A 14,515-nucleotide genomic window follows, 5' to 3' on the forward strand; every position below is an offset into this window, starting at 1 on the left:
AATTGCTGTCACCACAACATGTGCACTTTTACATTAGTGCTTACTGAAGTAACTGATTACATGGAATGGACTAGAAACTAGTCTGTACTTTTTTATCTATGGACACGACTGTAGATCAGGTATACTGCTGGCTAACAGCAATGCAACACAACCCAGGCCTCAAAAAGCACCCCTTGCACGACTATTTCTACCTGTCAACAAACCAACTTTAGATTGTTTGATGTCATTTTAGGAGTTTTACTTGAACTGTACCTCAACCATTAATTTTTTGTAGTCATTGACATCAGTTGCAACTTCTGGGCCATTTCAAACCTTGGCGGATGAATTAGAACTTCATCCATAAATTCAACAACATGTATAAATGCCAATTAAAATATAAGTTAGGAGTTTGAATTGAATGCAGGCAATTTGTAAAAGTAGATCATAAATCTCATGCACATAATCCATGAATGAGAAAATAATTAGTAGAATTGTTTGCACATATTCATAACAGCTCATTTCCATTGTATATTAAAAAGTCTCAACATTGAATAAGCAGTTGCTCACATGTAGCCATTTTTCAATGATTTTTTAAAATAGTATTTCCTTTAATATGCAATACCAATGAGCAATTCAAATATGCGCAACATCCTTGAATGATATCAGCACCAAGCAATGAAGCTTGGATTATCTCAAATGACTGTTCAATCTATCACCTTTCGTTTCTGTTGAGAGGAGCCAGAGTTTAACTGTTCGGTGACCCTGCGTGCTGCTTCTTCATGCTCCTGGATTTGCTGCTGGATTAGAATGAGTTCCCCAAGCACACCCTGCCATGAGTTTGCAATGGGTAAGGGAGGGAATTAGGGAGGAAAATAACAAAAAAAAAACACAACATAAAAGACAAATGAACACTTGGAAGGAATGGGAAACTATGCAGTGCTTAATGAATAATGGACTGCTGCATTTGTTACCCATTAGTAAGGGGCAAATGAGCTCAGCAAATCCAGTTTATAACATACTGATACTTAGGTTCAGACAAGAAGAACTCACTCAAAGCTACATCATCCAATGTATTACAACACTTACATCATACAGAACTTAAGTAATACCGTTACTGTTTAAAACATCCAAAAACCTTGGATAACACCATGACATCTGCAGAAATTTGACAAAGAATACAGAACAATTCCAAAAGCTGCAAGCAATACTGTAATTATTGAAGTCATCATTAATTTTGCAGAAGGTTCTCATCCAATATCAGCATAAAATCTCATCAGGTTCTTTGCTCCTGCAAAAAAACTTATTTGAATATTCAGAATTTCTTGAGTTTTGTTTAGATTGCAAATGACTTCAGTATTTCAATTTTTATGTTAAATAATGAAATTTAAATAACATTTAAATGCAATTAGACCATAAATTAATCTATCTATGCAATTAAAAGTCTTGTGCATAGTGCACGTTACACTTCAAATGTGTCCATAGCACAAGAAAACATATTTTTCTGATTTACTGAGATAAGTAAGTGTAGACAGGTAAGAAAAAACTACCAACAAGCATATTGTTTCCTGACTCATCCTACTATATGCTCCGACAAATAAACACACCCATAATTCAAGAATTCTGAAAATAATATAAAATTTACCAATACAATTACCCATTGTATTTTATCATACATTCAACAGCTTTTGCCACCACAAGTCTCCCCTTCCCTCTTTACATTGTCTGTTCCTGGAGTTCCTATTCTTCTCCTCACCCTTCACTACCACACTAATTCTGTGGCTCTCAATACTGGTCATATGATTTCCCCACCCAAATCATTTCCTGCCCTCTATATGTGGGCCTTTCTGTCCATGGAATCTTTTAGACATCTCTAAGCACTGTTCCCAACTCATACAGCCAGTCAATGGTATCCCACTGTCTCCATTCTCCATAAGCAGCACAATGGGACATCAGTTTTCTGAAATATATAAACTATGCCTATGGTCAGCAAAGCCAGAGAAAAGTATCCATTTTCTCTCTCTGTCCAAGTCACAAATTTGAAGTGTGCAACATTCCTCAGAAAATGTGCTCATATATCAGTACCTCTCAATCATTGTACAAGTGTATCACTTCCTGAGTTTGGTTTGCGGTTCAATTTAATATTTACATGCACAGTGATCAAATTATTACAGAAAATATGATGAACTTCACTGTGTAAGCTGGCTATTTAGGGAGACAGATGTACCCATAAAATAGCAAAATGCAGAATACAATTTACAGTATTTCCTTATATTGTATGCTAAGCAGGTGAAAAAAATCTTATCCATCCTGCAAAAATGCAAATCTGCAGAACAGAGAAATGTTTCATTGATGTGGATAAAGGAACTCAAGTGCTTGATCAAAAAACACAAGTGCTTTTCAATTATGATAAATGTCAATTTGACTAGATTTTGCCCCAACTTCAATCAGTTTGTAACAACTGTTGTTGATTTTACTTTGTTTCAATTTCTGTAAGTTTATTTAAGATAGTCAAAATGTAAGCTCCCATCATTCTACACTGAGGCAAGTAATTTAAGGAATCAATTGGTTGTTAAATAGAAACTTGCCTTCTTATACTGTTTGCCATTGTTGTCAAACCCTTGAGTATCAGATGCTTTCATAGCAGTAGAATTTTCTGTAGAATCTGCAATAAACCACATAAGAGTGAACTAACTTTTACTATACAGTAAACCAATTAGAATTATGTATTTTGAATGCCGAACACAACCATTAATTACATTTAAAGGAGGAAAACAGCAATCAATAAATGCACAAACAGCAACATGAAGCATACTAAAATACTGATCCAAAGCAAGGTTTGAAAATTAGTTTTTAAATGGATGAAGCGCAACGTCATCAGTGTCACAGTTGCAGTATTGTGGAAAAAGCAGTGTGTAGGCAGGCATTCTGGAGGAAGGAGGGAAAAAAGTGGGGTTTTCACCCAGAGCCAGAAACAGATGTATTATCACATCTCTCACTATACCTGACCTGGAAGCAACATGAAGAAAGTGGAGAACAACTATCTGAAACAGCACTATTACTTAATAAATTTTGAAAGGAATTTAAAGATCATCAATATAATAAAATATTCTGTATATGAATATATGATTTATACAAGCTAACATTCCAAATCAATGAATATCATGTAGTTAGTATGGACCATCAAACTGGATGCCTGTGTCCAGCGGTGTGCCTCAGGGATCGGTGCTGGGTCCGCTGTTATTTGTTATTTATATTAATGATTTGGATGAGAATTTAGGAGGCATGGTTAGTAAGTTTGCAGATGACACCAAGATTGGTGGCATTGTGGACAGTGAAGAAAGTTATCTAGGATTGCAACGGGATCTTGATAAACTGGGCCAGTGGGCCGATGAATGGCAGATGGAGTTTAATTTAGATAAATGTGAGGTGATGCATTTTGGTAGATCGAATCGGGCCAGGACCTACTCCGTTAATGGTAGGGCGTTGGGGAGAGTTATTGAACAAAGAGATCTTGGAGTACAGGTTCATAGCTCCTTGAAAGTAGAGTCACAGGTGGATAGGGTGGTGAAGAAGGCATTCGGCATGCTTGGTTTCATTGGTCAGAACAATGAATACAGGAGTTGGGATGTCTTGTTGAAGTTGTACAGGGCATTGGTGAGGCCACACTTGGAATACGGTGTACAGTTCTGGTCACCCTATTATAGAAAGGATATTATTAAACTAGAAAGAGTGCAGAAAAGATTTACTAGGATGCTACCGGGACTTGATGGTTTGACTTACAGGGAGAGGTTAGACAGACTGGGACTTTTTTCCCTGGAGAGTAGGAGGATAAGGGGTGATCTTATAGAAGTCTATAAAATAATGAGGGGCATAGATAAGGTCGATAGTCAAAATCTTTTCCCAAAGGTAGGGGAGTCTATAACGAGGGTGCATAGATTTAAGGTGAGAGGGGAGAGATACAAAAGGGTCCAGAGGGGCAATTTTTTCACTCAAAGGGTGGTGAGTGTCTGGAACGAGCTGCCAGAGGCAGTAGTAGAGGCGGGTACAATTTTGTCTTTTAAAAAGCCTTTGGACAGTTACATGGGTAAGATGGGTATAGAGGGATATGGGCCAAGTGCAGGAAATTGGGACTAGCTTAGTGGTATAAACTGGGCGACATGGACATGTTGGGCCGAAGGGCCTGTTTCCATGTTGTAACTTCTATGATTCTATGTGATCAGCAGGGACCAATTAGATCTGTGTGGCATTTCACAACAAACACAGAAAGCAGCCCATTACACATCGAAAACTGAAAATTTAAGTAAGTTGAGACAACTTCAAGCATTTACAAATTGTAACTAAAATTTTCACTCAGCTGAAATCCTAGGCCTGAACAAGCCAAGGGACAAAGCTGGGACTCAATTTACAAGCAAGCCGATTCAGAGGTGATAGCTGCTAGACTTGACCAATTTAATTTTTTTAAAATGTTCTGCCTGTGAGCAACCAGCATATATAAAACATTATCAAAGAGCTCATTTATATTGTAATTCATATTTGGGCATTGTGTTGAGATTAACTGATCATACCTACAGAGTAAAAGAATTCTGTTAGTGGTGTATAACTGAGTTGATTTCACAAGGAAGTTAAATATACATGATTTATTCATGCTGCAAACATTGGTAAAGTAGGAATTCTTTCCCACAAGTAAATTAAAACCAAATTATACACCAATAGTGGACAAATATTCCATTATACATTTTATATTTTGAAATATTCAAAATTTTACATTTAGCATACTAAAGCTTAATCATGGTTCTCACACTAAGGTATCTGGATCTATTCTACCTGAACTTCTTTCTATTTGCATTATCTGTGTACAAAGAATAATGAAATCTGTGGGGAAAGGCAACCGTTTAGAGCCTTCCCACCATTGTATACATAGGGGCCGCAATCAGGGAAAAATCCCCTCGGACAGAATGTAAAATTCAAAATTGATGTAATGTACCCGCAATAAATCTGCAATGAATCACCTGTATTGATTGTGATGCAATGAGGCACCCTACAGTGTCATGAACTGTAATGATGTCCAATGTGTTTCATTGAACTGTACTTGATGTAACCTGCAAATTGCATAATTGATATTGTGTATGTTTGGAATGTGATATGAGAACTGTATTGTATGAACTGCTGCAAGTTTTATGAATAAAGTATATTTTTTGAAAAAAAAAATAATGAAATGACTCAGTTACATTTATCATGTCGAGCGGGGAGAATGGACTATTGGACTAATATGCAATGTTCAACTAGTTACAATATTTTATTTTTGAGTTGGGATAATAAATTGCTTTTCTAACAATTTTTATAGTTTGCTCGAGAGGGTTTTTTGCACTCTATGAGGAACACTTGCACCCTAAATATTCACTCCCTTCACCACCGGCGCACCATGGCTGCAGTGTGTACCATCCACAGGATGCACAGCAGCAACTCGCCAAGGCTTCTTCAACAGCACCTCCCAAACCCACGACCTCCACCACCTAGAAAGACAAGGGCAGCAGGCACATGGCAACAACACCACCTGCACGTTCCCCTCCAAGTCACACACCATCCCGACTTGGAAATATATCCTTCATCGTCGCTGCGTCAAAATCCTGGAACTCCCTTCCTAACAGCACTGTGGGAGAACCTTCACCACACGGACTGCAGCGGTTCAAGAAGGGGGCTCACCACCACCTTCTCAAGGGCAATTAGGGATGGGCAATAAATGCTGGCCTTGCCAGCGACGCCCACATCCCACGAACGAAAAAAAAAGTTAATTACACACATTGCAACTTTTATGTCTGCAATGTAACTCTCAGCATTTCTCAAGGAATGCAAGTGTTATTTTTAAATACATGTAAAATTACTTCAATTTTAATTGGTGACCATAATGATAACATTTACAGATAATAAAACCTTCTTTTATAATAAGCTTCTATTTAGCACACAAGACCAGAATTATTCCCTCCCCCATTACTGCTTTAAATTTGTATATCTGGCTGTACAGAATGGAACAGAATCACTTTTTTATGTACAGCAGTCAATTAAATTTTTAAAATTCTTTTTACATTCATAACAAATCACAGAACTAAAAATATATACGACCTCTTGGATTAACTGGTGAAACTAATTATTTGTGCCTAAGATAGCCCAAATGCAATAATGAACCTTCACTTACAATATGGTACCCAGCCAACTCACATAATTGGAGGTTCAATTTTTTTTTTTATTCGTTCATGGGATGTGGGTGCCGCTGGCGACGCCAGCATTTATTGCCCATCCTTGAGAAGGTGGTGGTGAGCCGCCTTCTTGAACCACTGCAGTCCGTGTGGTGAAGGTTCTCCCACAGTGCTGTTAAGAAGGGAGTTCCAGGATTTTGACCCAGCGACAATGAAGGAACGGCGATATATTTCCAAGTCAGGATGGTGTGTGACTTGGAGGGGAACGTGCAGGTGGTGTTGTTGCCATGTGCCTGCTGCCCTTGTCTTTCTAGGTGGTAGAGGTCGTGGGTTTGGGAGATGCTGTTGAAGAAGCCATGGCGAGTTGCTGCAGTGCATCCTGTGGATGGTACACACTGCAGCCACAGTGGGTCGGTGATGAAGGGAGTGGATGTTTAGGGTGGTGGATGGGGTGCCAATCAAGCAGGCTGCTTTGTCCTGGAAGGAGTCGAGCTTCTTGAGTGTTGTTGGAGCTGCACTCATCCAGGCAAGTGGAGAGTATTCCATCACACTCCTGACTTGTGCCTTGTAGATGGTGGAAAGGCTTTGGGGAGTCAGGAGGTGAGTCACTCGCTGCAGAATACCCAGCCTCTGATCTGCTCTTGTAGCCACATTATATATATGGCTGGTCCAGTTAAGTTTCTGGTCAATGGTGACCCCCAGGATGTTGATGGTGGGGGATTCGGCGATGGTAACGCCGTTGAATGTCATGGGGAGGTGGTTAGACTTTCTCTTGTTGGAGATGGTCATTGCCTGGCACTTGTCTGGTGTGAATGTTACTTGCCACTTATCAGCCCAAGCCTGGATGTTGTCCAGGTCTTGCTGCATGCGGGCTCGGACTGCTTCATTAGCTGAGGGGTTGTGAATGGAACGAAACACTGTGCAATCATCAGTGAACATTCCCATTTATGACCTTATGATGGAGGGAAGGTCATTGATGAAGCAGCTGAAGATGGTTGGGCCTAGGATACTGCCCTAAGGAACTCCTGCAGCAATGTCCTGTTGCTGAGATGATTGGCCTCCAACAACCACTGCCATCTTCCTTTGTGTTAGGTATGACTCCAGCCACTGGAGAGTTTTCCCCCTGATTCCCATTGACTTCAATTTTTCTAGGGCTCCTTGGTGCCACACTTGGTCAAATGCTGCCTTGATGTCAAGGGCAGTCACTCTCACCTCACCTCTGGAATTCAGCTCTTTTGTCCATGTTTGGACCAAGGCTGTAATTAGGTCTGGAGCCGAGTGGTCCTGACGGAACTCAAACTGAGCATCGGTGAGCAGGTTATTGGTGAGTAAGTGCCGCTTGATAGCGCTGTCGACAACAACTTCCATCACTTTGCTGATGATTGAGAGTAGGCTGATGGGGCAGTAATTGGCCGGATTGGATTTGTCCTGCTTTTTGTGGACAGGACATACCTGGGCAATTTTCCACATTGTTGGTGAGATGCCAGTGTTGTAACTGTACCGGAACAGTTTGTCTAGAGGCGCGGCTAGTTCTGGAGCCCATAGCCTTTGCTGTATCCAGTGCACTCAGCCATTTCTTGATATCACGTGGAGTGAATCAAATTGGCTGAAGACTGCCTTCTGCGATGGTGGGAATATCGGGAGGAGGCCGAGATGGATCATCCATTTGGCACTTCTGGCTGAAGATGGTTGCAAACGCTTCAGCCTTGTCTTTTGCACTCACGTGCTGGATTCCACCATCATTGAGGATGGGAATGTTTACAGAGCCTCCTCCTCCTGTTGGTGGACAATTAAATAACTACCATTCACGACTGGATGTGGCAGGACTGCAGAGCTTTGATCTGGTCCGTTGGTTGTGGAATCGCTTAGCTGTCTATAGCATGTTGCTTCTGCTGTTTAACATGCATGTAGTCCTGTGTTGTAGCTTCACCAGGTTGGCACCTCATTTTTAGGTACGCCTGCTGCTACTCCTGGCATGCTCTTCTACACTCCTCATTGAACCAGGGTTGATCCCCTGGCTTGTTGGTAATGGTTGAGTGAGGAATATGCCGGGCCATGAGGTCACAGATTGTGCTGGAATACAATTCTGCTGCTGCTGATGGCCCACAGTGCCTCATGGATGCCCAGTTTTGAGCTGTTCTGAATCTATCCCATTTAGCACGGTGATAGTGCCACACAACACGTTGGATGGTGTCCTCAGTGCAAAGACGGAACTTCATCTCCACGAGGACTGTGCGGTGGTCACTCCTATCAATTCTGTCATGGACAGATGCATCTGCGACAGGTAGATTGGTGAGGATAAGGTCAAGTAGGTTTTTCCCTCGTGTTGGTTCGCTCACCACCTGCCGCAGGCCCAGTCTGGCAGCTATGTCCTTCAGGACTCGGCCAGCTCGGTCAGTAGTGGTGCTACCGATGTGATATTATACATGACATAATGAAAAGTACAAGGTTACTGCTTTCGCCACCCCTTCCCCCACCCACCATCTGTAAAAGACTACTACCAGACATTCTAGAAACAGAATACACGGCAAAAACGATGAAACACGCAGCTCATTCCACGCAACAGCAAAGTGCCAATTATCTCTCACCACTAAAATAAATAATGTATTTTATGGTTCCCCATTGTAAATGTAATACATTGACCTGTTAGAGAGCTGATAAAATGACAACTTGGAGACTTTGCTGCAAGTTTTTGAAACATAATTCATTCACTAAGACAAAGTGAAGTATTTTTCTTACAACAATATTATTTGGCAATACGTGGTTAAATATTCTATTGTCCACTTACACTGTGGTTTATCATTCTGTGACAAATCTACATGCCTACACTAAAACAAGTTGATAACCTTGAAAAATATTCTTCCACTGAAAAATCAGATTACATTTAGTTCATAATTGAAAAGCTTAATTTCAATAAGTCTCTGTCTTAGTTTTACGTACAATATTTCACAAAGAATTTACTGAAGTCAAAGGAGATAAATAACTGAGCAGAAAACTTACTCCCATGCCTTTCAGACAGCTTGAAAAGATTTTATGGGCAGGTTTTACTAAGGAATACCTTGATGTAAAACACATCTCAGAAAATACAAAAATAATCTGTTGTTAAGTGTAACAAAACCTAGGTAATCCTTGTTAAATAGAATTTTACAGTTTTTTTTTCTCCCATGAGCTTTAATTCTAACGGTGCTGTATGCAGAAGATGCAGACTAAATTCCAGTACTCAAAATATGTAAAGCTCTAAGAGCTGACTTTAATTGAAAATGTAAGTTACTTATCAAATTGTGTCTTGCAATTACATAAAGTTAAACACTTTTCAATATTCGCAAAATGAAAGTTTTAGTAATCTCAAATTTAGTCAACTATTTCAGTGGTATAACGCAAACATGAAACAAATGGCTTTAAACAATTTATGATACTGTCGATTAGATAAACAGTATCAGGATTACTTTTTAATTGTAAGTAGGTGGATTAATGACGAAAGGGATTTACACACCTAACAACAGAAGCAGATCAGAGACTCCTTTGACTTCATTATACAAACTTTCACCTGTGAAAAGTCAGCAAAATGAGAAACACAAATATAAATCAAATCTTTATCTAGTCTGCCCCAGTGCATAATTTGACTGAAAACCATGCTGAAATGAGTACGCTACTCCTAGAGTTAACAATATAACTGATTACCAAAATCTTAAATGTTGCATTTTAGACTGCATTTCAGCTATCTTCTATATTGAAGTGGAACAGAATATTTCAGTGATGTTTAGTAGAAATGAAATCAGCCCATTCTTCTGCATCTTGTAATGTTGGCATCATCTTAAAAGACCTATCTGCATTTGTCTTTTAATAGCATTTATGATGCTGATAATATTTTTGATGCATTTACTTTACACTCCCATGTTTTCCAGTATCTTACATCAACAAGAATGTTCCTTCGCTACAGCACTACAAAACTGAAGTTAGAATTTGACAATCATCTACAAGATGTTATTGATGACAGTTCTCTGAACAAATATGCACTTAACGACAACAATAGTTTGTTCTTCCCCATACCATCAGTCAACCCATTCTGGAGATGGTACCATCTGAGCAATTATAAGCCAATTAACTGTAGCTATTTTGGGACAACCTTAGAGTTAATCAAGGAGACGTCAGAAACATTATTACTGATAAATGTACAAGCTGTTTTCTTCTATTATGATTATTTCAGTACACATCCAGAAAGAATAGTTTGTTCATCAGCTACATAGCATCTAAACCAGGTTAGAGGGTTTTTTCCCTGTTGTGAGAACATAACCTACTAATAATGTAGCATTCAATTTTTAAAAATATTATGTTTATCCATTTATTTCCATATATTTTTATTGGGATGATTTCAAAAATCAGGTAGCTAAACAAACTCAAAGAGCTCAACACAGCTACAACTGAAATCCGCTGATGCAGCAATTCAACTGAATCAATAAATAATGCAATTATACAATAACAACTTGGCATTTATATAGTACCTCTAATGTAGAAAAAGGTCCCAAAGCACTTCACAGAAGAATAATCATACAAAAATAGCTGCCAAGTAAAGGAGGAAATGTTAGGAGGGGTGACCAAAAGTTTGGTCAAAGAGGTGGGTTTTAAGAAGAGTCCTAAAGGAGGAGAGGGGGTTGCAGAGGCAGAGAGAGTTAGGGAGGGAATTTCAGAGCGTGGAGCCTAGACCCTGAAGACATGGCCGCCAACGATGGGGAAAAGGGAGGCGGTATGCAGAAGTGGACAGTCAGACGAATGGTGAGTTCTAAGAGAGGGGGTTGTTGGGCTGGAGGGGGAAGGCAATGAACGGATTTAAACAGAAGGATGAAGATTTTAAATTGGAGATGTTGGGGGACTGGGAGTCAATGTAGGCGAGCAAGGACAAGTGTGATGGGTGAGCAGGCTTTGGTGCATGGTAGGATAAGGACAGCAGAGTTTTTGATGAGCTAAATTTTACAGCATGATGGATGGGAGGCCGGCCAGGAGAGCATTGGAGTAGTCAAGTCTGGAGGTGACAAAGGCATTGATGAGAGTTTCAGCAGCAGGTGATCTGAGGCAAGGGAGGAGGCAAGGGCGATGTTAGGGATGTGGAAGTAGTCTTTGTGATGAAGAGGATACTGGGTTGAAAGCTCAGCTTGAGATCAAATTGAATGCCGACTGGAACAATCAGGTTCAACCCAAGACAGTGGCAAGGGAGGGGGAATGGAATCGGTGGCAAAAATATGGAGTTTGTGGTGGGGACCGAAGACAACGGCTTCCCAATGTTTAACCAAAGAAAACTGTGGCTCATCCAAGACTAGATGTCGGACAAGCAGTCTAACAACACTAGGCTGTGGAGGGGGTCGAGAGAAGTGGTGGAGAGGGCATACATGTGGAAGCTGATCCCATGTCTTTAGATGATGTTAGCAAGGGGTAGCACGTAGATGAGGAAGAGGAGGGGGCCATGGATAGATTCTTGGGGCACTTCAGAGGTAACGGTGCAGAGCGGGAACAGAAGCCATTGCTGGCGATGCTCTGGCTACGACTTGATAGGTAAGAGTGAAACCCTTCTTTTTGAAAAGGGGCTGAGGAAAGTGGTTTTGAAAGGGTGGGGAACCATTTACATCATTGGCGAGCACAGGGACTTAAGAAGGGAAACTGGGTGGTCAGCAGTTTAGTGAGTATGGGATCAAGGGAGCAGGTGGTGGCTCTCTTTGACAAGATACAGTGGACGTTTACTAAAACTAGGATTTATCCACTACTTAATTGAGGCTTGTGTATGTATTTAGGATAGCACTGTTCACTTGTTCCTGCATTGTACTCAGCATTTTGTTTAATATTTTGGACAGTGGACTAGGTAAACCATAATGTCTGAATTTCACTAAGTTTTGAGTTTTAATCTGAAATCATTTGAAATAATCTGAAGTTTCTTTTCCCTCCAATTATGCATCAGACAGCTGACATTTCTCTAAAGAGATCAGAACAATGCGAGAACTGGGAATGGATCAGTTATAAACGTGTTTATTTTTTGCTTCAAATAAAGCTGCTCAGAAAACAAAGTTAATTTTGAATTTTGAAGCAATTGGCTCTTATATTCAGTGTAATTTTGAAATGGAATGTCACTTATTTGATCTGCTGTGTGAATAATTACCAGTAGGTGGATGTGGTGGGTTGCACATTCTACTCTATCACATGCTCCTTCTTGATCATTTTCTAGAAACAAGAGTTCAAAATCTTTTTTAAAAAAAGGTTCATATTGTTATTGCTGCTCCATAACACACTGCATTTTGCAGTGTTTTTGGAATGACGATGTGTATTCCAAGTTCGTTTTTTGGTTAGAATGGCCAGATTTGGTTAAAATCCTGCAAAGATCAAATATATTTCTTCAGTAGTACCTTGCATATGCTTGTGCAACATTTTCCAAAGGCCTGACATTACTAATTTATCAATCTCTACATACCAACTAAGATTTGCAGCAAATCAGCAGGTTCCCTCAACATAGTGTGCAAGAGATACCACACCAAGTATCATGATGGACATGTTACCTTCATATAGCTCTCATCTCTATAAACCAGATACCAACCTGGCGATAGTAGACTTTTGAGATGATCCAGGCTTTCTCCAACCTTATCGAAATCAGGTAGCAACTTGGCAAGTTCTGCATCAGCGAAGATTTTCCTAATTTTTTCTAAAAAGAGTTCACAATAATATATTAATGCCCATATTTTACAATTACATTCACTAATCTGTTCATCCAGAAGTACAGTTATAACCACTTGGTGCCTCCACCAAGACCACAGAGAGGGGGGGGGGGGGCGGGGAGCTTAATTTTTGATGAGAAATTCAGATAGTTTCCCTCTACCCAACCAATGTTAACAAATGAAAACAAAATATTTCCTTTTTAACTTTTAACACACCATTTTAAATGAATAGAAAATAGTCTATACTCTGTCCAGAGAATCTAATATTGAACAAAATTGCAATTCACATTTCTTCTTTCAAAGAAGAATCATGGTTGCTTTTGATTTCCTATTGAAAAAACCTAGAAAACATCATATAAGAATGAGCCATACTAATAAGGTTGAGCTTGAAAAATGGCATCATAAGGCTCAAACCTATTAAGTCATCCTATTTAATTACTATTTAATAGTAAACATTTAGGCACATGTACTGTTGATAATATTAAACAATGCTACTCTATCCATGAAGGGAACAGAGCAACAGCTGGCTCTTTTAAAGGTAAAGCTACAGCACAGCAATCAGAATAATCAAGTTACTGTAATATCATATTTTGAAGTATAACTCAACAAACATCACAGCTCTAGTACTTTTGAATACATATCTGCAACCAAAAACAGCTCACCAAAGTCAATATGTTCATCCAGGTCCCAGATAAAATCTGGAATTATCCACTTGTACTCTGTTAGATCCGGCACCATTTCCTTCCATTGGTCATAAGTCTAACAGAAGAAAATGCATGATAAATATTAACATCTTTTGACTGCACTGTAAAATCAATGCGACAACTAAGACCAACAAAGCTGTAACAGTTTCAGTTTAAGCCCCCTTTATACTTTAATATTTTTGTGAGTCCTCTAATTGTTGCTTTCCGACTTTTGAGTACTAACAAAAATCAGTAAAATAGTAAATAGAACACCACATCGAAATGTATCAGCTAAATAACTACAAAAATTGGAACTGTTGAAATGAACAATATAACAAAAAAACACAAGCCAACAAAATATCAAGGGAATAAAGATATTTTTGATAGGAATGAAGAATTATCAGAGGATTTATATATTTTCATGCCATCAGTTAGACGAAGTTACATGGTTTGAGTTTAATCTTGAGACTCTGAAGTGATAAGCACACAATCCCTCCTGTTTAGCTAATAAAAAATTTTCTTCCTTCCCAGCAGTCCATTTTCATTTTACCTGAATATCGCATACAAAGTGTATAAATGAATATAAGTTTCTGACATACCTTCTTTGCTGTGTAACCACCTCCTACTGCTGAGCCCAGTACAAGGTAGCGAATTTTCAGTAGTCGTGTTGCCAATCTGACGAGAATGAAATTTCTATGGGGATAGTATCCAACTTTCAAAGGAAATGGCTTTGCTGTCCTCAGGGAAAGTCTGTTGAAGGTGGAGTATGGCCGGGCTGCAGAGTTCCAGTGTAGCCTGCGAGAATTAATGCGTGGTGCATTCGTGTGGTGAACAGTTCGGGACAGTGAGTACAGTCTCTGTACAGGGAACTTCATTTTAACACCAATATTGCCACAGATTATGTGCCAGCAAGCTAAGTTAGAACAGAAGAGAGAAAAAGAAACGTTAGTGCTATATAAATATA

General features: G+C 39.4%; 1 protein-coding gene across 6 annotated transcripts in view; it reads right to left on the bottom strand.

The window, feature by feature from the left end:
- The window catches only part of opa1 (OPA1 mitochondrial dynamin like GTPase), a 108,355-nt gene that overhangs the window by 86,193 nt on the left and 7,647 nt on the right, over positions 1 to 14,515 (bottom strand). For 4 of the 6 annotated variants that reach the window (XM_067995278.1, XM_067995281.1, XM_067995280.1 and 1 more), the window contains exons 2-7: positions 14,151 to 14,464; positions 13,531 to 13,627; positions 12,751 to 12,855; positions 9,667 to 9,720; positions 2,565 to 2,641; positions 696 to 806 (exon numbers count right to left, since the gene is read on the bottom strand). In XM_067995278.1, the coding sequence (XP_067851379.1) occupies positions 696 to 806; positions 2,565 to 2,641; positions 9,667 to 9,720; positions 12,751 to 12,855; positions 13,531 to 13,627; positions 14,151 to 14,426 (720 nt within the window). In that variant the 5' untranslated portion in view covers positions 14,427 to 14,464. The remainder of the gene's footprint in view (positions 1 to 695; positions 807 to 2,564; positions 2,642 to 9,666; positions 9,721 to 12,750; positions 12,856 to 13,530; positions 13,628 to 14,150; positions 14,465 to 14,515) is intronic. The other 2 variants (XM_067995282.1, XM_067995283.1) reach the window with 2 other exon arrangements.

Source organism: Heptranchias perlo, chromosome 13, assembly GCF_035084215.1.
Source record: "Heptranchias perlo isolate sHepPer1 chromosome 13, sHepPer1.hap1, whole genome shotgun sequence".
Taxonomy (NCBI): Eukaryota; Metazoa; Chordata; class Chondrichthyes; order Hexanchiformes; family Hexanchidae; genus Heptranchias; species Heptranchias perlo.